General features: G+C 43.1%; 1 protein-coding gene, 1 long non-coding RNA gene and 1 other non-coding gene across 5 annotated transcripts in view; 2 read left to right on the top strand and 1 right to left on the bottom strand.

The window, feature by feature from the left end:
* The window catches only part of PHF20 (PHD finger protein 20), a 143,736-nt gene that overhangs the window by 15,905 nt on the left and 101,783 nt on the right, over positions 1–26,048 (bottom strand). For all 3 annotated transcript variants that reach the window (XM_070588207.1, XM_070588210.1, XM_070588208.1), the window contains 4 exons: positions 13,997–14,095; positions 13,313–13,477; positions 11,909–12,087; positions 1,474–1,573 (listed from right to left, as the gene is read on the bottom strand). In XM_070588207.1, the coding sequence (XP_070444308.1) occupies positions 1,474–1,573; positions 11,909–12,087; positions 13,313–13,477; positions 13,997–14,095 (543 nt within the window). The remainder of the gene's footprint in view (positions 1–1,473; positions 1,574–11,908; positions 12,088–13,312; positions 13,478–13,996; positions 14,096–26,048) is intronic.
* Positions 1–26,048, top strand: part of LOC139078067 (uncharacterized) — a 51,864-nt gene that overhangs the window by 11,320 nt on the left and 14,496 nt on the right. The window lies entirely within an intron of this gene.
* LOC139078324 (U6 spliceosomal RNA) lies at positions 978–1,084 on the top strand. Its single transcript, XR_011531261.1, has one exon. It is a non-coding gene; the product is annotated as a U6 spliceosomal RNA (small nuclear RNA).

Raw genomic sequence — 26,048 nt, 5'->3', positions numbered from 1 at the left:
GATCTCAAAGGCAGCTGCTGCAGGAGTGGCCAGAGCAGCACCAACTTGTTTTACAAGACAAAGGTCAAACACACTGGTTCTCATCTGTCTGGCACTAGCTGGCCAAGTGATCTTAGCCCAGACATGTCCCTTCTGGGCCTGTATTTGCTCACCTGTCAAATGTCAGGGCTGAATAAACTGGTCTCTGAGAGCCTGCCCCTCGATAATATTCTATGACTCACAGACTAATCTTCTGACCATATTCTTTCCTTAGGATAAAGGGACAAACAGAAGCAGATTCCTCTCCATTTATGGACTAATCTAGCACAAGGAGACACAGTGTCACAACAGAGGTCATCAGGCCCCGAGGGGATCTACCTGCAGGAAAATGAACTGTGGTTGTCAGCCTCTCCCTATGCAACCAACAAAATCAAGAGATTTGGCCCCACAAGCCAGTTCTAATTCCAATTTGCCTTATGAGATTAGGAAAGTCATTCTTATCCCTGGGGATTAATTTCTCCCTCATAAGCAAAAACGGGAATAGGAGCTCCTACCAGGCCCACCTCATAAAACTAAAACGAATAACAGAAGCAAAGGCTCTCAAGCATTGTCTCTCTGTAAGGGGATCACGGGACTGGAGCCAAGGGGAGAGACCTTACAGGTAGTGAAGGGAGATGTCACCATTCCTTTGACAGCAAGACAAGAACCACAGATTTATAATCCACCCCTGAGACTTCTGGAAAGGGGCACCCAAGAGCCATAGGCCAGCCCCGTGGCCATGGAAGAATGAAACTAACTGATACTGCCAAGGAATTAATTCACTGTTCTGGGTGGCAGACAAGCTCTTCACAACCACATTTTCCCCTTCCCCTCAAGGGCATATCTCTTTCCAGGCAGCAATGATGCAACGGAGGAAAGGCAGGTTTCTAACCCTCCAACAGCCCCAAAAAGCCAAGGACGGAGCCCATATCCTAGTGAACTCTCAAGAAAAGAAAAAGGTGCTCACTCTGGCAGCACATATTCTAGAACAGGAATGATACAGAGAAGCTTATCATGGTCCCTATGCATGGAGGACACACAAATTTGTAATGCATTCCACAGTTTTTATAGTTTCAGTCGTACAAGAAGAAAAAGTTCTAGAAGTCTGCTGTACAACACTGTGCTTACAGTTTATAAACAATACAGTACTGTACACTTAAAAAAATTTGTTAAGAGGGTAGATCTCATGATAGATGATTCTTACCACAATAAAAAAAATTCTAGCTCAAGGCCAGGCCTTCCACTAGGTGAACCTCTTCACACATGCTCTCCTATTGCTAAGCTCAGGACAGCTGGCCACCACACGAGTGAGCAACAAAGGCAAGGAGGAGTCAGAGTCTAGCCGATGCTGAAGAAATGAGTCTCAAGACCACAGACACTTAGGCTGTTTCACAGCCAGCTGTGCTAAGGAAAAAGCTACATACTGTTAATATCCCTGACTCCAGAAATCTCTACCTGGAGGATCTTGGCAAACATAACAGGTGTATTTCTCAGGCACATTTTCTTCCAGTAATCCCATGCAGACCCCATGCTGCCAGCACTGGCACTCTTCACACTGTTAGAATTAAAGAAGCAATAAAAATTAAACTCAGACGGTATCTTCCATTCAAAAATAAGACCCACCTGTTGGGGGAGGGGACAGTGGAGGGTGTACAGGGAGAGGGGAGGGAGAGCACTCCCCGCTGACTTACACAGGAGCTGAGCTGCAAGCACTCACCTAGAACTGCACTGGCCACTACGGCAACCACTAGCCACCTGTGGCTCTTTACATTTAAGCGAACAAATTAAGTTAAAAACTCAGTTCCTTCATCCCACTAGCCACATCTTAAGTGCTCAACAGCCACATGAGTCTAGTGGCTACTATACTGGACGGCACAGACTAAGAACACTTAGATCTATTAAACAGTGCTGATCTCAGAAAAATCACTCCCATTTCTAGAGGCTTTCATTTTTCTGATCACTTTATGAGAGAGGAAAGTTCTTAGAGGAAGGTTAACTTGGAATGACAAAAACCTGAGTGTGAATTCTGGCTCAGACATTCATTAGCTGTGTGACCTTGCATAGGTCACTTCTCCACCCTGGGCTTCAGTTTCCCCATCTGCAAAATAGGATACTATTCCTACCGACCATATGGGGCTGTTTGTGAGGAATCAATGGGCCACGTATAAAAGCTCCTATTGCAGAGACCAGCACACAGCTTTTATGTATTAAGAGCCTATTACTACCACTACTACTAATACTACTACTACTAGGCAAGCTCATTCACTTTGATGCCTCCCAGAGTAACCATGTGCTAGCACTTTGCGTTTATTCTCTCTAAACCTTACCAAAGGTCACACAGCTGAAGAGAGGCAAAGGTGGATCTGAACATAAGCCTGGCTAATTGCACAGCTAGTTATTTTGTTTGTTTGTTTTGGGTTTTTGTGTGTGTGTGTGTGTGAGGAAGATTAGCCCTGAGCTAACATCTGCTGCCAAGCCTCCTCTACTTTATATGTGGAATGCCTGCCACAACATGGCTTGCCAAGCAGTGCCATGTCCGCACCTGGGATCCGAATCGGCGAACCCCAGGCCACCGAAGCAGAACGTGCACACTTAACCACTGCGCCACCGGGCCGGCCCCAAAGCTAGTTCTTTTAACCCCTAGTCTCCACTCCCTTCCCTGGGGAAGGGAGAAGGGGGAAGGGGGAAAGAAATGGAAGAGGAGGGACAGGAGGCAGAGAAGGAAAGAAAAAAGCAGAAAGTGAGGGCAGCATTGGGCAAGTGGTGGATGGCGTGAGGATAGGAAGCCTGAGGGCTAAGGGTCCAAAGGAGAGAATGGAGAGGAAAAGCATATGCCAAAGGAGACACTAGGAGACTTCAAGCAATTCCAAAATAGGGCCCTAAACCTTTAACCACTCAACCAAATGGAGAGCTCTAGAAGGTGGGCAGTAAGCTTCCCAACATAATCTTGAGGGTGGGCCACCAGCCTGGCCACAAGGGACTAAAAGTCCAAAGCTCAGACAGTCCTGAGCTACCTGGAGGCAGACAGGCCCCAGCATCAAGACGGCTTTCATGAGCAGATATAAACCCTCTAAGAAGCTAATCATGTCAGAATCAACAGCCACAGAGCTGGAAGAGAGACTTCAGATAACATCTGATCCAGATTCTTCAACTTCCAATGAGGGAACTAAGGCTCAGAAGGAAAGTAAAAGGCACACAACAACAAAGGCAGTTTGTAGCAGAAAACAGACTAATAATTAAGAATGAAAGTCTCTCTCACCAATGACTTTGTAAGTGTCTTGAGAACTAGGATTCATCAAAATTGAATCAAACACAGCTACGTTGAAAATTTCAAAGTAACTTTTTTCATGTGGGTCTGGCTAACATACATTATTCGTTTTTTAAAAGTTTAAATTTAGAAATGAATAAGAAAAGAAAAAGAAAAATGAACAAGAATAACAGAAAAAATATCTAAGAATAAATCTAAGACTAAGAATAAAGTATCTAAAATAAAATATCTAAGAAGATCTAAGAATAAAACACACAAGATCACCATGAAGAAAATTTTACAACACTATTTGAAGGGTACAAAGACTTCAGTCAATGGTAAGGTGCACCTTATTCCTGGATAGCAAGAGTCACTCTCATAAGGATGTCATTTCTCCTTGGGTTAACTTATAAAAATAATGTAGTGCCAATAAAATAATAAACGGATAGCTTTGGAACTAGATAGAAGCTGATTCTAAAATTAATATCCAAGAAATTTGTAAAAAAGAACAAAAGGGGGTACTACCCCTATGAGATATTTTTAAAATATTTTAAAGGTACAATAATTAAAATAGAACTGTACAAGCCAATATTTAGACAGATGGATCAATGGAAAAAGAATCCAGAAAGAGATCCAAATACATACAGAAATAGAGTAAATAAGGTGGCATTTCAATAGATGGGGCACAGTGTTGGGACAACTGGGTAGCCACAGCCCTCACCTTATAGCAGGATAAATTCCAGGTGGATCAAATATTTATAAGGTTTTTAAAAAATAAATGGAACCTCAAAAGTACCAGAAGAAACCATGAGAAAATTCTTTTATAAACTTTTATCAAATCCCAATGAGGAAACAGGTGTTATTCAAATCTCAGAAGCAATTACAGAAAAGTTTGATACAATTGACCTCATAAAAACAAATCTGTAAGACAAGTCAAAAGACAGATGACAAAGTGGGTATAAACATATGTAACTGTTCTCACAGCTGATAACAAAAAGGTATCCACAAAAAGCCTTGTTGGGGCCCAGAGCAGGCCGCCTCAAAATATCCCACAATGGAATATTGATTATTTTGAATTAAAATTACTTGAAAAGCAGTCGAAGCAAAAACACAAAAGGCATTTTTGACCCTCTTCTCTGTTCCCCTTGAAGGCAAGAAATCCATCTGCCCAGTGAGAGGCGCTCTCCCTTATCACCTGCATCCTTATCACCAGAGCTGGGAATTCAGGGCTGAGAAGCCTGCAGAAACAAACCTTGCTAATTTACTACCTCAAGCCTAAACTCTGCTTAAATTCCTCACTAATTACGTACCTCAAACCTAAGTGTCTTTGTCCTGTCATTCCTCACAAATTTATTGTTTCTTTGTGTAAAATATACATATATTGCCTACTCTGATCATTCTCCAAGCATCATTTTCTATGATCTCTAATACATACATATTAAACTGGGTTTTCCTCCTGTTAATCTGGGCTTGTGTCATTTTTATTATTAGTCCAGCCATAAGCATACAAGAAGGGTAGGGGCCAGCCCAGTGGTGTAGTGGTTAAGTTCACACACTCCGCTTCAGCAGCCCAGGGTTTACTAGTTCGGATCTTGGGCGTAGACCTGCACACTGCTCATCAAGCCATGCTGTGGCAGCATCCCACATAGAAGAACTAGAAGGACCTACAACTAGCATATACAACTATGTACTGGGCTTCGGGGAGGGAAAAAAAAGAAGAGTAGTAGAAGAGGGGAACCTCCTCCTCCATGACAGCCTACATAAATGAGCAGGAAAACGACCAACCATCCAACAGAAATACAGATAAAGGTCATGAACAGACAGGTCAAAGGAAAAGGAGAAAAACTAATTCTTTTTTTTTTTTTTTTTTTGCTTGAGGAAGATTAGCCTTGAGCTAAGATTTGTGCCAATCCTCCTCTACTTTACAGGTGGGTCACCACCACAGCATGGCTGATGAGTGGTGCAGGGCCATGCCTGGGATCCAAAACTGCAAACCCGAGCTGCTGAAGAAGAATGTACAGGACCCAACCACTACGCCATGGGGCTGGCCCCAAAATTCTTAAATAAAAAGATGTTGTGGGGGGGAGGGCAGGCGGTGCAGCCCTGTGGTCAGGTGGTTAAAGTTCTGTGCACTCCACTTCAGCAGCGCAGGTTTGCAGATTAGGATCCTGGGTGCAGACCTACTCAACTCGTCAGCCATGCTATGGAAGCATCGCACATACAAAATAGAGAAAGACTGGCACAGATGTTAGCTCAGGGCTAATCTTCCTCAAGCAAAAAAAAAAGAGGAAGATTGGCAATGGATGTTAGCTCAGGGTGAATCTTACTCACCAAAAACAAAAAAGAAAAAGAAAGAAAGAAAGAAAGGTGTTGAGGGGCTGGTGTGGGTTCAGGTCCCAGGCACAGACCTACAACACTTGTTGGTGGACAAGCTGTGGCAGCAACCCACATACAAAATAGAGGAAGATGGCACAGATGTTAGCTCAGGGCAAATCTTCCTCAAGCTAAAAGAGGAAGATTGGCAACAGATGTTAGCTCAGGGAGAATCCTCCTTCTCAGAAAAAAAAAAAAAAAGATGTTCAAATCAACCATTAAAAGAATACATTAATGTAAAGTAACTTGAATTGATATAAATTAATGTGAAATAAAACCAGACTGATAATATGCGTACACATTAGTATTTCCAGGTTTTGGGATTACATGTAAGTATCAATTAATTCTTTACACCCTTACATATTGCCTGAAGCTTTTATAATAAACATTTACTACTTTCATCGTACAAGTGTTAATCTCATGAAAAACTCTTTATAGAGCATGATTTTCATTTATATATGCATTTGTATATATGTATTCCAAAATATTAACAGTGGTTATCCCTGGGTAAAAATACTCTGGGTAATTCTTGTTTTCCTCTTTGTGATTTTCTGCATTTTCCAAATACTACAATTATAAAGTTTTAAAGAAGTTTATTAAAAAATAAATTACAAAATGGCTATAGCAATAGACTATTTTCTCATTTATCTGAAGAGCAAAGATGAAGAAGTTGGATAGTCCCTGTCAAGAGTGCTGATGGGACTGACCTTTGGTACAGCCTCCAGGGAGGGTTTATAAAATACTGCTCTGACAAATAGTGGTATTTGTCAAAATTATAAATGCACATACCCTCTGACCTAGGAATTCCACTTCTAAAATTTGGTCCCACAGGTATAGTTACACAAAAGTATTCATTAAATCACTGTTAAGATTAGAAACAATGTCCATCAACAGGGTTAAACAAATGATGATCCATCCAGTATGCTGCCATAAAAAGGAATGAGGAAGCTTTTTTATGTTTGAAAATGGATGGTCTTCAACATATATGCTGTTAAATAAAAAAAAGATATTGAAAATACCACATATAAAATGATAACATTGTGTTAAGAAAAAAGATGGTTGCACAGCAGTGTGAATGTACTCAATGCCAACTCGCTTAATGCCATGTACACTTAAATATGGTAAATTTTTAGTTATGTGTATCCTTCCACAAAAAAAAGGAGTGGGGGAGAATAGGGAGAGGCCAGCCCAGAGGCATAGAGGTTGAGTTCGTGCACTCTGCTTTGGCGGCCCGGGGTTCACAGGTTCAGATCCTGGGTGCAGACCTAGCACCATTCATCAACCCACGCCGTGGTGGCATCCCACATAAAATAGAGGAAGATTGGACAGATGTTAGCAACAATCTTCCTCAAGCAAAAAGAGGAGGCTTGGCAACAGACAGCTCAGGGCCAATCTTCCTCACACAAACACAAAAAAGAATAGGAAGAATATATTTGTAATTGCTTGTTTAGCCACAGAATGTTTCTGGCATGATACACAAGAAGCTGGTAAGGGTTGCCTCCAGGGAAGGGTAACTGAGGGATTGAGGGGGAGATAAGATTTTTCTCTGTATACTTATGAATTGTTTGGACTCTGAACTATGTGAATGCATTACCCAACAGCAAATAAACAATTTAAATTTTAAAACAAAACTTTTAAAATGGGCTTTTTGTTAAAACTGTTATACAGGGGGCTGGCCCCATGGCCAAGTGGTTAAGATACCGCGCTCTACTTCAGCGGCCTGGTGTTCGCAGGTTCAGATCCTGGGCGTGGACCTACGGACCGTTCCTCAAGCCATGCTGTGGCAGCATTCCACACAGAACTAGAAGGACTTACAACTAGGATACAACTGGAGCTTTAGGGAGAAAAAGAAACCCTGCTACATAGTTTTCATTGGATTTGGTACCTAATATACATTTGTTGCTCTGGGGCAAGGACAGCAAACTACAGCCCATGGGCCAAATCCACCTCAGGTCCTGTTTTGTAAATAAAGTATTATATGAACACAGCCATGCTCATTCATTTTACAAGTTGCCTACGGCTGCTTGGGGCAGAATTAGGTAGTTGCAACAGAGACCATATCATCCTCAAAGCCTAAAATATTTATTTTCTGGTCCTGAAAGAAAAAGTTTGCCCAAATCTGCCCTAGAGCAATTAAAATAATTTAAATATCAAATGGGTTTCCTAATGTTCTTTTTTTCTAAGCGCCCACGCCCCCTGCATTTCTTTTTTTTTCTGGGAAAGATTCCCCCTGAGCTAACATTTGTTGCCAATCTTCCTCTGCCTTTTTTTTCTCCCCAAAGCCCCAGTACATAGTTGTATATTCTAGTTGTAAGTCCTTCTAGTTCTGCTATGTTATTAGGTGGAAAAGGTGCATTGCTCATGACAGGGAAAGTCAGAAACTGTCCCTATAGAACTCAAAGCCAGCTGGACACTTTTATCTCAAGTGAAAAGCAGAGCAAAGTTTCTACAACAAAACCCAAGCTGTTCTGAAGTGAGCTCACATCCCCACAATGCCAGACAGAAAGCCACAAGTTGAGCTGAGCTGAGCTGGGGGGAAGGCCAAGTGGAGCCTGCGAAGCAGGAGATGGAAGTTGGTTCCCGACTCTGCCATGTGACAGCTGGTACGGCCTCCCAGTAGCTCTAAGCTTAGTTTCTTCATAACGGCACCTCAAGCTCTACCCCCGAAACACCCCATGAGTACTAAGGTAGATCAGAACCAGGTCTTGTACACAGATTAGCCAGAACAGGCTTGCCAAGAGAGGCCTTCATTACTCACCCGCTGAGGACTACTATGAGAAAGTAAGGACCACATCAGGCTTCCAAGGCCCAGAACTCAGCACATGCCCAGAAAGACAGGATAAAACCTGACGATCTTCTACATCCTTTTAAAAGCCAAACTTAAGAAAAAATTCTATTGAAAAATAATAGTTTTCATGTTATACAACAGTTTTCGAATTGTATTCCATAGAGCTTCAGAGGTTCTACAGATGGGTGTCTTTTTTTTTTTTTTTTAAAGATTTTATTTTTTCCTTTTTCTCCCCAAAGCCCCCTGGTACATAGTTGTATATTCCTAGCTGTGGGTCCCTCTAGTTGTGGCATGAAGGACGCTGCCTCAGCGTGGTTTGATGAGCAGTGCCATGTCCGCCCCCAGGACCTGAACCAACGAAACACTGGGCCGCCTGCAGCGGAGCGCACGAACTTAACCACTCGGCCACGGGGCCAGCCCCCGATGGTTGTCTTTTTTTAAATGGGACTATTTTAAAAAATCAAACGAAACAAAAAATGCACATTCAAACATGTTCCAAACTTAACGTTAAGACAATAGAGCTCACGACTACACATAATTCTGCACTGCTAGGCTAGCTCAGCATACTGTTGTCCTTGAAACACAGCTTTTCTTCCCATCTCTGATTAATCAAAGTGACTAGCAGCAGTCTACTTAGAAAAAGTCACCCCTCCAATGGCCACACGCATTAGGCTTGTCTCACAAAAAGAAAAGCAACTGAGCCACTGAAGTGCTCCAAGTTGGTAACTGTCACTCACAACCCTGACTGCACATCAGACTTCATGGGAATGGGCAAACATGCACATTTCTGAACTTAAAGGTGAAGATTATCCATTTTGAACTTCCAAAATTACTGCTTTTACCTGTTATACATTTTGGGGTTCTGTGAAAGAGTCCAAAATGAAAAGGGGTTCTGAAAAAGTTTGAAAACCACTGACCTAAGAAAACTAAAGGTCATAAATATCAGGTACTACTTGAGACTATTCAAGCACCTTGAATTTCCGGAGGTTACCATGAAGGCTACTCAAAAAGAAAAAACTCCCTAAACCTAAGGTGTGTGTATACATGCGCGCGTACACGCACATATTGGTAAAGGGGGGAGGCGGGGCAGCCAGCCTAGATAATGCCATTATGTTTCAAAAACCAATTTTCTGGTTTTACTTCTCAGTTGTAAACGCGAATCCCAGAGTGAAGGCAGTACAGGGAAAGGGCACTTGACTGGGAGTTCTGGGTTCAGATCATAACTTGATAACTTATTTAATAGTTCTGCAACCATAAGTAAATCACTAATGGCTCTGTAATTGTGTTTTCCCAACTATAAAATGGGAGAAATAAATGACTGGAGACAGCCTTCTTGGAGGTGAAATGGTATTTATGAAAACACTCCAGAAACTTTAAATCACTACTCCACTGTACACAGTTGCGATTATTAATAAAAAGGGCACTACTGTGGTACCATCAGCAACAAGAAGGAATGAACTATCGAAACACAGAACAACTTGGATGAATCTCAAGGAAATTATACTGAGTAAAAAAAGCCACTCTCAAAAAGATACATACCACATGATTCCATTAGCCAACAATCATAAAAGCACATAATTATAGAGATGGAAAACACATTAGTGGTTTCCAGGGTTCAGGGATGGGGAGGAAAAGATAGGTGTGGTATAAAGGGAGTAAGATGATTAGAGTCTGGTGATGACACTACACTTGAATAATGGATTGTGGTGGTGATTACATAAGGCTATACTTGTGACAAAACTACATGGAGCTACATGCACACACAGATGAACACATGCATAACTGGGGAAATCTAACTAAGCTCTATGGATTTTGCCAATGTCAATTTCTTGGTTTTGATGTTGTGTTGTGGTTGTGTGGGCAGTTGACATCGGAACCGGGTCTGAGGGAGGGGTTCATGGGACTTCCCTGTACATTTCTTTGCAACCTCCTGTGAACCCATAATTACTTCAAAGTGTTTTTTTCAAAAAACAGCACTGGGAAATAAAAAACAAAAGCAAGTGGGCCTACTCATTTTCTGGTCCTTCTGAAAGTTTAAACTATGGCAAAGCCTCAATCTTTCCAGAAATCAAAGGAATAGAGAGATTATTGAGTACAAAGAAGACAAATTCAAAGAAGAGGCATAAAAGCCAACCGTATATTAAGTCAAGATCCAAAAGTGAATTTCAAAAAAATCAATGCCACACTGACCTGTAGCACTATAAAGACAAACAAATAAAATTCTAACACAGACAGCAGGCCAAGAGGCTAGGCCTTTTTCCCATAAGCTCAACAGACTATGTGGATTAGTACCAGGTGGTCGACAGCCACCCGCTTTTCTGAAACAACCCCTACTCCCACCCCATCCATATCATAACAGAGGGAGGTCCCAGGCAACCTTTTTGTACAATGTGACCTTGTCCACACCTCCCAACCTCCACCACCACCAGACCAGATGACTAGACCAAGGGCAGGCATTTGACCATGATGAACCTCGTCGCCCCCTGACCTCAAGTGACTTTCCAAAGGCTAGTATCTGATCTAAACCAGACTGCAATTCCTTTTCCAGGAATTTAGAATTGGGACTGAAATTCTAACATCAGCCTAGCTAGTCTCTTGAATACAAAAACATAAAAACAAGCCTGTAGCACAAAGAAAAAGAACCAAGTGGACTCCGGGGAAAAGCAGGAAAAGGGGTAGACCAAGCCCCTCAAGATGGAATTCTGGGCTCCAGGGCCTGGCTGCATCTCTGCCCCTAGATGCCAGGACTCGTTCTGTTTTCCTAACAGTATTATAATTTATCCCCAAAAGAACCCTAACCAATATAAGCATGACTTACAAAACTCATGTTCCCTGGCCAGCCCAGACATGAAGGGTATTTATGACAACCTCTGGAGTCAGCCAGACAGCAACTACCTCCACCAGAACTGTGATTAAGAGTAAGAGAAGGGCCAGAGGCAAGCAGGCGCTGGCCAGTGATGGTCTCCCCAAGCAAGTAGGGAGACCCAACCCACAGGCATATCCCAGAGATGGAGATGACAGACACAAATGTCAGAAAATGAAGAACAAGAAACACAAGTTATAAAACTGGCCTCCATTTCTTTGGGCCATAAAGAAAATTTACCTCGAAGAGAAGGTATGGGTCCACATGATGTTAAACTGCCATCCAGAGATTTGGGTCCCTGCTGTTCAACTCCTCACTGTGTGACCACAGGCAAGGCGCTTCCCATTTGTGGGTCCCAGCTGCCCCAAGCAGAGCATGAGAGGTTTAGACTCAATGATCCTTCAAGTCCTCTCTTATTCTGTTAATAGGCTATTTACACCAGCCTGAGATTCAGAGCTGAACCAAAAAGCCAAGCTCAATCTGCCGCTGATAATACCGCCTATCTGGGACTTCTGACAGGACTCCTTATTTTTACTGGCCTCAAACTGCTATCTCTCAAAATCCCCTCCAAGGACCAGTTTGTGTTTCTCTAGACCTGTCTCCTGGCAGCTCTACCTACCTGAATCATGAAGTCATTTTCCTCCTGGACCTCACAGATGCAGCGGACCACTTCAAAATCGTAGCGGTCATCCCCATCGACTTCCTCGTCTGGGTTGGTGGTCACGTCGACATCTTGGCCATACTCTTCATCGCTCCAAAGAAAGCTCTCAGAAGAGGACTCACTCAGATTATCCTCCTCTGAGAGGAAAGGGAAAACAATAGTCACTATTTTAAATGATAGCTATAAAATTTTTAAAACCCTAGACTGTCAGGAGTGGAAATGACCTTACAGACCCACTCTATGAACTTTCACAGAGCTGGGAAAGGGGGACTCCAGTTTTCTAGGGCCTGCCATCTAGTAACAGCCCAAATGATGTATGCTGCCTGGCGGTGAACTGAACTGCATTTCCTCATTTTACTGAGAGTGAAGCCTAAGGTAAGTGGCTGCTCAAGGTCACAGAGGACTGACACTGGCAGAAGAGCTACAATTAATTCCCCATGAACCATACAGACCATCATCCCTAATGACTCAAACGTGTTCCTCAATCTTATCCCATGCAGCCAGGACCTGGCTTTCAGTCAAGTCTGTATCCACAGCCACCTTTAAAATTTTGTAGACAGTGGGGAATGAGGAAGGGGCAAATGCTAGGAATAAATCAGAACTAGAATCACTAGGTCTTGGTGCCTGATTAGTTATAATTGCAGCTAAGCTTTACTGATCACTTATTCTGTACAAGACACTGATACAGTACTTTCCATATACTCATTAACTCCTTTTAAACTCACAATCACCCTATAAGTTGCTGGAAAGGGGGAAGCTTCAAGATTGATTCAGATTCTCCCTGAGCAACCAGGTTAAATGCAGAGGCCATCAACAAGGAATGAATGGGAAGGGCAGGTGTATAAGGGGATGGAGGGTAATGGATCTGATCATAGACACACTGGCGCGGAGGTACCTTAGAGACATTCAACTAAGATCAAAGTTGCAGAGAAGGGAAGTTCAGGGAAGGCGTAGGAAATGGCTTTTGTTTTATTCGATATACTTTTTCTTTTTTTTTTTTGGAGGAAGATTAGCCCTGAGCTAACTACTGCCAGTCCTCCTCTTTTTTGCTGAGGAAGCCTGGCCCTGAGCTAACATCCGTGCCCATCTTGCTCTACTTTATATGTGGGACGCCTATGACAGCATGGCATGCCAAGCAGTGCCACGTCCACACCCGGGATCCGAACCAGTGAACCCCAGGCCACCGAGAAGCAGAACATGCGCACTTAACCGCTGCGCCGGCCTGATATACTTCTTATTTTTAAAATGTAAGAGATTATACTTGCAGAGGGCCTGGGGAGCAGATTACAATATCAACATAGATTCAGCCTTCTCAGACTGTAGTGCTGTACAAATGATCAAGTCAGCAGAGAGCCACCTTACCGGATACTTTCACTTTCCCTTTGTGGTTTCCAGATTCCGAGCCATGGAGCTGTGGGCTCATATGGACCCCAGGCTTGTGTGAGGACCCACACCTGGTGACAACAAATGCCTTGGGTGGGGAAGGTTCCTGGGAGGTGTCACTGATCTCCTCACTGCAGGGGCATTCTGGAAGAACAGGATCAGGAAGGAATTAGCAACCCCAGACACCATGAGAGCATTCCCTAAGCAATCCCATCCAACCAACAGCTGTGCTGTTCAAACAGCTCAAAGGCTTGGGAGCAATTCAACTAAAAATTTTTGTGGGGGCTAGACACACACTTTTCAAGAAGTGAATCTTTTCTTGAAAGGGTTCAGAGATGTGTGTTTAAGAGTCATGTGTGCAAACAAATACAGGCGTTTATCTGCATATCCTCGCCTATTATGATACTTTCATGCACTCTGCCCTGTAACAGGACACAGTGGCCAGTGCATCAAGAGAGGGAGGTTTTATAAATGCCAGCCGGGCTTGGAAACACCTGGCTGAGTGGGCTCCTCCCCTGCCAGAGCCCATACTAGGCTGAGCCCTCAAGCACCAGTAAAGGCCTGCTGGCCCTTCCAGGCTCAGAGGCCAGGACCAGGGAGAAACCAACCCCTCCCCACCCATGGTAAGGAAACCCAAGTGTAACAACTCCAGGGAAAAATTACCAAGTTTGGTTTTCTTTTTCTTTTTCTTTTTCTTCTTTGGCTTCACTCTCACGAACTCTTTGAATTTCTTCTCTTTATTCTTTTCCTTGTCTTTTGCAGCTAGAATTAAATATAAGTTTAAGTATTGGCATTCTAACGTTTTGTGTTCAACACTGAGATATTTATTAGTAAGTGATTAAGCATGTCCAATGAGAACTAAAATGGGTAATAGAACAGAGTTTCAGGTCTGATTCTGCCCGGGAGGTCAATTTCCATGCCCCTTAGAGGTCTGGAACCTTTCTTCCATCACTAAGCCTTTTAACCAGGGGTAGGCAAACTCTGGCCCACTGCCTGTTGTTGTAAATAAGTTTTACTGAAACATAACATCCTCATTCATTACATGTTGACTATGGCAGCCTTCACGTTTCAAAGGTAGAGTTGAACAGGGAAGACACAACCTTATGGCACTTAAAGCTGAAAGTATTTATTGTGTGGCCCTTCACAGAAAAAGTTTGCCAACCCTCTTTAGATCACTGTTCCTCAATGCTGGCTACATATTGCAATCATCAAGGGAGATTTTTAAAAAGTGAATGCCCAGGTCCCACTCACAGAGATTCTGATTTAATTGGCTTGAGGTGTGACCTGGGTGACAGGATATGGTTTGATTCTCCTTTTCTATGTAATTGAGGTACAATTCACAAAATATAAAATTAGCCATTTGAAAATGAGCAATTCACAATTTCCAAATACCACAACTTTATCTGCTACTCCTCACAGCAAAACTCCTTGTTAGCAAGACTCACCATCCAAAATTCTCACTTCACAGATTTTCCCAATTCCATTCTAAAAAACTTCCCACCTACCACTTTTTTGAGATCAGTTTTCAAACTTAACTATAGCCTCACAGTTGCAAAAATCCAGTTGTTTCTTCTATCTTATCAAATATATCTGTAGCACTTCAAATAACTGATCATGTCTTTTTAGATGTTAAGAAGTGCTTAAGCATACATTTATCCTATGACCTAGCCATTCCACTCCTGGATATTTACTCAAAGATAACATATGTCCACAGAGACTTGTACATGACTGCCCATACAGCTTTTGTTGTGACTGCCCAAATGTCCTTCAACAGGTGAATGGATAATTTGTGGTGTATCCATACAATGGAATATTTTTCAGCAATAAAAGTATGCATTGTTAATATATGCAGCAACATAAGTGAATCTCAAAGTAAGTATGCCTAAAGGAGCTAAATAAAAACTCATACATACAGCACAATTCCATTTATATAAAATTCTAGAAAATGAAAACTAATCTATAGTAACAGAAAGGAGAATAGTGGTTGCCTGGGGATGAAAGGGAGGGGAAGGGTAGGAAGGAAGAATTAAAAAGAGGCATGAGGAAAGTCTGGGAGGTAATGGATATGTTTACTATCTTGATTGCAGTAATACCTGGGTATATACATATGTCACATCTCATCAAATTATACAATTTAAATATGTGCAGTTCGTTGTACAACTAATCTTCAATAAAGCTGCAAAAAAAGAACAATCCAGAGGCATGTAGTACATTCACAATGTTCTGCAATTAGCTCTACCTCGTTCCAAAACACTCCCATCACTCCGAAGTGAAACCCCTTACCAGTGAGCAGTTTCTCCCCAGTCCCAGGTCCCTGCCCCTCAACGCCTGGCAACCACTAATCTGCATCTGTCTCTATGGATTTATCTACTATGGACATTTCATATACATGCAATCATATAATATGTGACCTTTTGCGTCTGGCTTCTTTCACTTAGTATACTGTTTCTGAGGGCATCAGGATTTTTAAAAACACTCTCCAAGTGATTCTGATGTGGAATCAAGATGCATCACAGAGCAGGTGTGGGGTAGGGTAAGCAATCAGAGTCAATTGACTTTAAGTACTTCTGTGCAAGGAAACCACAACATCTCATTTAATCCTAACAACAACCTCTGTGTATCATTCCCATTTTACAGATGGGGAAATTGAAGCTTAGGGAGGTAAAAGCACCTGCCTGATATCACGGATATTTAGAAGTAGGTTCAGCTGGCTCTCCAGCACCATGTCAGAAGTGCCACCAAGGCCCCTCTCGCGAATGAGCATCAGAGTGGATACAGTCAGAGAGGACAGTGGGCTGCACCTATCGGCTGGCAAGCATGGGCTCTTTACAGGCAAAAGTTAATCTACTGGCTAACGAACATAAGACTTCAGGGTCCCTAAGCTCCCTTCCTGTTAAAAACACTCTGCACTGGGAAACAAAGTTCAATGAACAAGAACTCTAGAAAAGACCTTAGGCAAACTTACAAAAATACTCATTTTAAGATTAAGAAACCAAGGCCCAAAGAAATGAGTTGATTTAGCCAAGGTCATACAGTTGATTAGCAAAATACGGCCAAATGCTTCCTGAATTTCATAAAAGCTATCAATATTTACTTTCCTCTGATCCTGGGAACAGAGCCTTCCTCAGATATAAAAATAGAACAACTCATTTCTGCACATTCTCTCGGCTACAAACATATTATTAGTCATGGTTTAAATTCATTTATCAACAAATATTTGAGCATCTACTATGTTCCAGGCACCATTCTAGGGAGAATGGAGATGACAACAAACAAAAAAAGACAAAAACCCCCACCCTCACAGAGCAACATTCTACTGGGTAGGACAGAAAACAAGTAAGTTATATACTATTTTAGGAGGTGATTAGTGCTATGGAAAAAATAAAGCAGGGAAGGGGGACAGTAAGAATGAGGGAAGGGGACACTTGCAATTTTAATAGTCTGTGGTCAGAGAATGGCTCACTGAGAAAAGGACATTTGAGCAAAGACCTGAAAGGAGTGAGAGCATGAAACATGCAGAGATCTGGAAGAGTGTTCCAGGCAAGGGGACAGCAAGTGCAAAGACTCAAAGAGCAGGCCGTCAGTGGTCCGGAAACAGGCACAGGGAACACTTCCTAACCCATCCCACAAGACCAGCATTATCCTAACACCAAAATCAGATGAAGACATTACGAGAAAGGAAAATTACAGACTAATCTCTCTCATGAACACAAACGTAAAAATATTAGCAGACTGAATCCAACAACACATAAAAAGAATTATTATACCATGACCAAGTGGGATTTATTCCAGGTATACAAGGCTGGTTCAACATTTAAAAAAAAATCAATTAATGTAATCTACCATATGAACAGGCTAAAGAAGAAAAATCATCTATCAACTAAAGCAGAAAAAGCATTTGACAAAATCCAACACTCATTCATGATAAAAACTCTCAGAAAACTAGGAATAGAGGGGAACTTCCTCAACTTGATATAGGACATCTACGAAAACCCTACAACTAACTTCATACTTAATGGTGAGAATTGGATGCTTTCTCCTTAAGATCAGGAACAAGGATGTTCCCTCTCAATACTCCTATTCAACATTGTACTAGATATCCTAGCTAGTACAATAAGACAAAAAAAAAGGAAATAAAATACAGATTGGAAAGGAAGAAATAAAACTGTCTTTGTTTGCAAAGACATGATTGTTTATGTAGAAAATCCCAAAGAACTGACAAAAAAACAAAAACTGGAACTAAGTGATTATATCAAGGTTGTAAGATACAAAGTTAATATAAAAAAGTCCATTGCTTTCCTATATATCACCAATGAACAAGTGGAATTTGAAGTCATTAAATAGCAAGGAGGCCTGTATGCCTCCACTGAAATTGAAATTAGAATAAGGTTGAGGGAGACAAGATGATGTGGGCTAAAAGCAGACCACGCAGGGCCTTGTAAAGAAGCTGGCCTTTACTATGAGTGACTTAGGAGCAGAGCCTTAAATGATACTGGCTACAACCCTGTGACCACCAGGATATCCAACCTGAAAAGAGCACTGAGAAGTGAGATGGCAGGACACTAGGTCCTCAACCAACAGTCCTGGAGCAGTACCTCCCCTGGATTTCCCCATTACGTGAGCCAACACATCCCTTTTATGTGGAGTCAGTTTGAATTGGGTTTCCTGTTACTTGTAAATAAAAGCATCCTAAGTGTTGCAGCTGGTCAGAAATATGGTCACATTAAGCTTTAAAGAGTCCTATCCTGAGGCTTCAATTAGAGGAGTAGACAATGAGGATAAAAGGAAGAGATGTCTTAGGAAATTGTTCTATAGAAGCCTGTGTTCTCTGAACACAGAGGGAAGAGAGACAGCCCTCAGAGGCTCACCCTAGCTTCTGGCTAAAGGTTGTGAAGTCAATATGTGCCCTCAGGTGGCAGACTCACAGGGAGAATTGCCCAGCAGGGCCTGGGCTAACCTAGGTGAGTCCCTGAAGAACAGAGGCAGACAAGATGACAACAGGCAGAGCTCAGTCAGACTACCCACAAGCACAGGAAGTTTCCTGCAGGGAGGCACTCCTATTCCCCCCACTGCAGGGCCCAGGGGCAGGGCTTCCTTCTCAGAATCCTAAAAGACAGCCAAGCCTAGAGGTGAGAGTATGGGTTCTGCAACTAGATTCAAATCGTGACTCCAGCACCTGCTAGATGTGTAACTAATGGTTCAAGTTACTGCATCGCATCTGCACCTCGGTTTCTAATTTATAAAGTGGGCACAACAGTACCTGCCTCATAGGGTTTGTTTTTTTTTTTTCTTGACTCATTTTCTTTTTCTTTTTTTTTTTATTGAGTTATTGATAGGTTACAATCTTGTGAAATTTCAATTGTACATTAATGTTTGTCAGTCATGTTGTAGGTGCACCACTTCACCCTTTGTGCCCACCCCCCACCCCACCTTTCCCCTGGTATCCACTAAACTGCTCTTGGTCCATAGTTTTAAATTTCATAGCGTCTGTTTTGAGGATTAAACAACACAACACAAGTACGGAACTTGGAATGGTGCAGCACATGGTGAGTACTCAAATGTTAGCTGTTATTATCTTGCTTGCAATACTCTCTGGAAAGTAGTCCTGGTCTGCTGTCATCTCTCTTCGAACAGCCTGATCAATTATTCCATGACCCACAGAACGTGTACCTGGCTGCAGAGCTTCTTCCCAAATGCCCAAACATGGCTGGACAAAGAGTGACTTCCCGCCAGGGCTCTGGAGCAGAGAGCAGCTTGTCGCCTGAGGAGGGCAAGGCTTTCCCAGTGTGGCCACGTGTCCTCTCCTCAGGCTGCAGGTACCCATCAGGAGAAACGCCAGAACCCTCCTTGCTCCCTCCGTACAGCATGCTCCCTGTTTCTCTCTCAGATCATCGCCGAGTTATGAGAGCAGAAAGACAACTATGATTAGACTGCTGGTTTCAGGAGAGAAGAGGGAAGAATATCCCCCTCCCCTAGGGTAGAACTGCTTGTACACCACAGAGCACGGCCACATGGCTGGGAGGAGCAGTGACCTGAGTGTGTTCTGACCCGCACGAGTGGACGGCAGCTCAAGGACAGAGCAGAAGCGGGTATGCTCTTAGAGGGATTCTCACTGCCTACCAGAGGAAGTAGTGTTCCTAGCCTAACACCATCATTTCACCATGTCTACCTTCCCAGCCTCATCTCCCATCAGCCCCCCACCATGGATCCCACCCAGACATTGACCCTAAAGGGCCTTCCAATAAACCCACCCCTCAAGCCCTACATTTTTCTGCCTTTTTCCTATATGTTGTTTTTTTGGCGGTCTTTTGGTGACGAAGATGGGCCCTGAGCTAACATCTGTTGCCAATCTTCCTCTTTTTGCTTGAGGAAGATTATTGCTGAGCTAACATCTTTGCCAATCTTCCTATATTTTATGTGGGATGCCGCCACAGCATTGCTTGACGAGCAGTGCTAGATTCACGCACAGAATCCGAACCCGTAAACTCTGGGCCACCAAAGCGGAGCACATGAACTCAACCACTAAGCCACTGGGCAGGCCCCATACTATGTGCTCTTCAACACCCATTTCTCCACTTTCTCCATAAGAAAAGAGCACATTTTCCAGCTTCCCCTGAGTGAGACATGGCCAGATACAGATGTCTGGCCTATGAGGTATGAACAGAAGTGATGTGTGGGACTTTTGGATTGTGCCCATAAAAGAAAAAGGAATACCCTCCCCTCCCCTACTCAGCAGCTGAAAGACTGGCAAAGTGGTGAGTTATTCTGGACCATGAAGAGGAGAGTAACACCTCAGGGCTGGTGGAACAGTGAGGAGAGGCTAGCCCTGGACAACTTTATAGAGCGATAGCAGAGCCACTGGGGGAAGCTTGCAGTTTGACCTAAGAGGGAAATAAACCTCTGCCTTGTTTAAGCCAGCCTCTTTGGTTCTCTCCTTAAGGCACCATAATCTACATCCTGATTAAGCTCAGACAGCTCACTTCCCTTTAAGGGGAGAGGGGGCATGTCTCTGTGAAAAGGCCAGTTTAGTACCACAAGAAAAGGTACAACAGCAACAAAGGTGCCCAAGCGTCATTTTGGCCTAAAGACAAGGTTTGTTTACCCGGAGCAAGAATATGAACAAGCACAGGTGAGGGTCCCTTTGATCCTAGAATATTCTTTTTGGGCCAAACCTCTCCTCAAGACTAAACTCACCTATGTAGAAACAAACCCAAATACTAAGGAAGCCTGAACTTGCCCCTGGAAGAGAATTTATTAAATGGATTCTGGTATTCGAAGAAACCTCATTTAGAAAAGTAAATCCAAATCAACCTTCCAAATTCACTTATGTGACTGAGGGCCTTGCTGACGGAGAAGGAAGCATCTTAAGGCTGGAGGGAGAAGGGGCACCTTAGGGACAGAAGATCATGAGAGTTTGTTCCGTGCATGGGGACGCCTTTCCTATTTCCCTGCCTTCTGGTCCAACCCCTGCCTACCCTCACCCTTTAGGGCCTAACTCAAATGGCACCTTCTCCTCTCAACATCCTAGCCCCTACCTCACAGGTAAAACCTGAACCTGTGTTCCTACAGCACTTTCTCCATTCCTAATATAGAACTCAGCCCTTTCACCAGATCTTCTTATGTGCTTTCCTCCCGACGTGAAGGGGCCTTGTCTCATACACACCCAGTTCTACATCATCACTCTAGAAATAAGGAAATCAGCTCACAAGTGAACAGTGGCAAGATTACTACTAAGATTCAGTCTATGGACTCTCGGACCAGAACTGCTTCTCCTGCTCAACCTGGCAGGAAAATCGAGGGGACTTTAAAAAAAAGTCTCTGCAGAGCGTTTTCTGGTCCTAACTGACCAGACACCCCCAGGAATCTCCATCAGAGAAATTGGTTAGAACAAAAGTTCCCATGTGCCACAATCAGAACACTCAGCATAAAGGGGATACATTTTTACACTGATTAACCCCCAAGCAGCACAAATCCTATAATATTCTTTTTTTCCCATAAGCATAATATCAAGTTCACACTGCTTGTGAACCAGGACACAGGCTGCCTGATGTCAGAGTCTCACCTTGAAACATCTCCCCAGCTGAACTCCCCTCGTCTGTCTGAAATTCCACCCTTGAAGATAAAGGCTTTCTTAGAAGTCTGAGGTGAAACTCAGATATGCTGAGAGAAGAGGTGAGATATCAAGCTGGTTCTATACTTTCCAATCTTAAAGAATACAGTTATCACATTAGTCAAGTACCCAGTAAAACCCTGAGGAACAGAGGCTTTGATGGGACAAAGGTGAGGGGAGACGGCTGGAAGAGGGGCTGCCTTCTGGAGGGCCAGGGCCTGTAGAACCTTCTGAACACCTGCTATGTTTGCTCACATTGACAGCCAGTGGTGTGATGAAGGCTGAACACGTCTACTGACTCCAGTTCACAGATGACGAAACGGAGGCCTCTGCTGGTTAGTGGCACAGGCAGGCCTAGTGGTCAGGGTTTTTTTCTGTTTTTTTTGTTTTTGAGGAAGATTAGCCCTGAGCTAACATCCATGCCCATCTTCCTCTACTTTATATGTGGGATGCCTACCACAGCATGGTGTGCCAAGTGGTGCCACGTCCACACCCAGGATCTGAACCGGCGAACCCTGGGCCGCCGAAGCGGAACGTGCGAACTTAACCACTGCGCCACCAGGCTGGCCCCCTGGTCAGGGTTTTAATTTCACATCTAGAACACAGCAAGATCCACAGTTTGGTTTCTTCCTTCAGCCTGGTAACTGCTGGCCAACCCGGCAATCAGCAGTGGAACAACAGGGAAATCGTCTGTGAGGTCCGTGTCCACCTGACATGGAGCAGCAGTGTGTTCTTCCCGGCTGCACAAACCTGCCTTCCACCTGAGCAGACACAGGAATGACCAGGCTGTACTCCAGACACAGGTGAGGGGCCTGTGTGGCACACTCTGTCACCATATTGACCAGCTTTACAAAGGACCAGCAGGAGGGTAAAGAGTTAAAAAACAGAGATTTAAAGGATGCTTTTGTTCCCTCTAAAGCATTTTGTGGCTGCCCACCCCTGCCAGCCTGGTGAGTATACTCACAGCAGTTCTTGTTATCAAAAAACTGGCAGGCAAAAATCCCCAATTCCCCAAGAGATTTCCAAACCCCAATGAAACAGATCCTTCTGTATTAAGAGACAGAATAAAATCCAAGGTCAGTATATTGGTATCAGACCCGAGGGGTGGTATTTAAAAGTAGAAAATCAATCACTCAGATTTCTTAATTGTACCAAAATAGCAACCCCTTGTGTATTGGTTTTATGGTTTATCAGTAGTTGGCTGAGTTTAGAACTCAGATCTCTGACTGCCTGGGTTAATGTTTTCACTGAAATAAAGAGCTGGTAGTTATTAAGAATTTATTATAGGGGCCCACCTGGTGGCATAGCAGTTAAGTTCGCACGTTCCGCTTCAGTGGCCCAAGGTTCACCGGTTTGGATCCTGGGCACAGACCTATACACTGCTTATCAAGCCATGCTGCGGCAGGCATCCCACATATAAACAGAGGAAGATGGGCACAGGTTTTGGCTCACGGCCAGTCTTCCTCAACAAAAAAAACCCAACAGAACAGTTTACCATAGACCAGACTCGGTGCTAAGTAGTTTACATTAAGTCATCTAATGCAACAAAGCTCTGAGGTAGGTAGCACTATTATCCCTATTTCACAGATGGGGAAATTGAAGCTCAGCAGGGTTCTTTGTCCAAGGTCATGGAGGAAGCAAGTGGTGGAGGCTGGAGTGAACTAAACTAAGGTGGGCTGACTCCGAGCCTGTACATATCACTCAACACAAATCTGAGAAATGTATTGTTAGGTGATTTCAACATCATGCAAACATCACAGAGTGTACTTACACAAACCTAGATGGTATAGCATACTGTACACTTAGGCTATGTGATACTAATTTTACGGGACCACCATCATATATGTGGTCTGCTGTTGACCAAAACATGGTTATGCAGTACATGACTGTTTCTATCGTTAAAAAATATTTACAGGGCTGGCCTGATGGCATAGTGGTTGGGTTCGTGTGCTCTGCTTCGGCAGCCCAGGGTTTGTGGGGTTGGATCCCAAGTGTGGACCTACACAATGCTCATCAAGCCATGCTTTGGCGGTGTCCCACATACAAAAAAGAGGAAGATTGGCAACAGATTCTAGTTCAGGGCCAATCTTCCTCACCAAAAAAAAAATTTACATCTGCAAGGGAGTGGGAGTGCCAAAGAGAAAACAATGCAATACTATCCACTAGCTAAAGAGTCAATGAGATCTATCTACAGGTTTCAACCTCGATGAAGCTCGAAGACCATGCTGAACAAAAGTAGCAAGTTCCAAAAGAGTAGGTATGATGATACTATTCATGCATATCTTTAAAACGCACAAAATACTCTATACATGCTAATATGATACTCAAAATACTACATATTATTTCTCAAAATATATGCACATATTTGGGAAAGTATAAGGGGAAAGAAAGGAAAGTCAATTTGGGGAGTTTCTACTTCACGCTAATGTTTTGTCTCCCCTAAAAATTTCTGAAGGAGGGGCCGGCCCTGTGGCCTAGTGGTTAAGTTTGGCATGCTTGCTTTGGTGGCCTGGGTTTGGTTCCTGGGCATGGACCTACCCTACTCATCGGCAGCCATGCTGTGGTGGTGACCCACATACAAAGTAGAGGAAGACTGGCACAGACGTTAGTTCAGGGCAAATCTTCCTCAAGCAAAAAGAGGAAGAGAGGCACAGATGTTACCTCAGGGACAATCTTCCTCAAGCAGAAAGAGGAAGACTGGCAACAGATGTTAGCTCAGGGCAACTCTTCCACAGGAAAAAAAAAAAAAAAAACCTGAAGAAGATATGGCAAAATGTTAACATTTGTTAAGTCTGGTGGAGGATGGATACATGCACGTTTACTATATAATCCTGTATACTTTTCTGCATGTTTAAAATATTCCAGAATTTTTTAAATAAAATACTAAAATCATCAAAATATTTTTTGCCTGTGAGATTGGCAATAATTTAAAATTTCCTAATATTGACAAGAATGTAAAGAAACTGACACATGTAACCAACTGGTGAGAGATCACAAACTGGGATACACTTTTTGATAGGTGATTTGGCATTATCCATCAGAAGTTTAAATCTGTATCACCTTTGCCCAAGCAAATCTGGCCTCCAGGAATTTATCCCATGAATTTATGTAAAAGGGCAAATTAATCTTTGAGGAGGTTTAGTTTGCTTTAGCACTTGATAAGACTGAAAAAAATCGATAAAATGTAAATTTTTTGTAGGAAGAACGCTTAAAGTACAGTGTATGCATAAAATACAGGCAACTGTCAGACTGAGGTAAAGCCATGTATCTATACTGACATGGGATGAGGGCCAAGATATTTTAAACGAGAAAAGCAAGTTGCATATGATACCAACTGTGTAAAAGATATTTTCTATTTAGACATATATACGTTTGGATATGCTCAGAAAATATCTGAAAAGTCATAAAATTGTCTGTTAAAAAATAGCTACATCTGCGTGGGGTGGGGGCGGGGATGCCAAGGGGAGGGAGACCTTTTCCCTTAGCATTCTTTTGTATTGGTTTCACAGCAATCATATGTCACTTTTATATATGGGAGAGTAGACAGTACAAAAACTACAGATTCTAAACTTAGAGGCACTGAATTGGAATGTCTGGAAAACAGGGCCCAGTATATGTGTATTTTTAACAAGCCACCCAGTGACACCCAGGCAGCTGGGTGAGTCACGGCTCCAGGTGACAGCTAGGCCAGGTGGTACATGGGGGAAGGGGAGATCTCAGTGCCAGGTTCCTCAAGTTCTAGGGAAAAAGCTTGCCCCCAGAATTAACCATGTATTCAATGGCAGAGAGATTTAAACTCACCTAAGACACAGAATGGCCACCAAAGTCAGCGGGGCTGGCCAGTAACAGACATTAACATCCTTAAGTATCAGCATTTGGCCCTAAATGAAACAAGCATTGCCCAGGCAAGAGAATGCTCCGGTCTGAGAACTGAGCCAACCTTTTCTTCTTTATGCCAGAGATATCCACAACCAAGAGCATCAGGCAGAACAGGACTTAGGACTCTTTTGTAGTGCCCAGAATAGAGCCTGGCACATAACAGCCATTCAATAAATAGGAGTTGAATGAACAAGTCAATCTATTTTATCTTGAGGCATTTCTAACTCCAGTGCTCTGATCTGATGCTCAGTAAGCAACTTTCTCTTCCTACACAAGGTCTGAACCAGACAGAGAAAAGAAGGGGTTCTGATAGCTGTGGGCTTCGTTTTAAGTAAGTAATAGGCAACTGGCCTTGAGCATCAGTCTACCACTATCTGGTTCATATCAGCCCCCTCTGAGAGACATCCAGCCACGGGTGGGGACCTGAGAAGGACTCTGGTGAAGTCACTAACATGGTGACTGCTGCCACGCCCTGCAGCCCACAGGAAGGCTCCTCCTGGGTGACTACTGACCAGGTGGCCTTCCTCAGGCAGCAATTTTTAGCTCAATGCTTGGACTCACCAAGGGCACAGCTAGACCGCCTACAGCTGAGGGTAACAGAGCTGCTGGGTCCCATACAGAGCCCCTAGCCATATGCAGCTACTAAACACCTCAAATGTGGCTGGTCTCAACTGAAACATTCAGTGAGTGTAAAATACACACTGGATTTTAAAGGCTTAGTACAAG

The sequence above is a fragment of the Equus przewalskii genome, chromosome 21, assembly GCF_037783145.1.
Source record: "Equus przewalskii isolate Varuska chromosome 21, EquPr2, whole genome shotgun sequence".
In the NCBI taxonomy this organism is placed as follows: Eukaryota; Metazoa; Chordata; class Mammalia; order Perissodactyla; family Equidae; genus Equus; species Equus przewalskii.
Note: the sequence above shows the minus strand (reverse complement) of the source record. Positions and strands in the feature narration are given on the sequence as shown.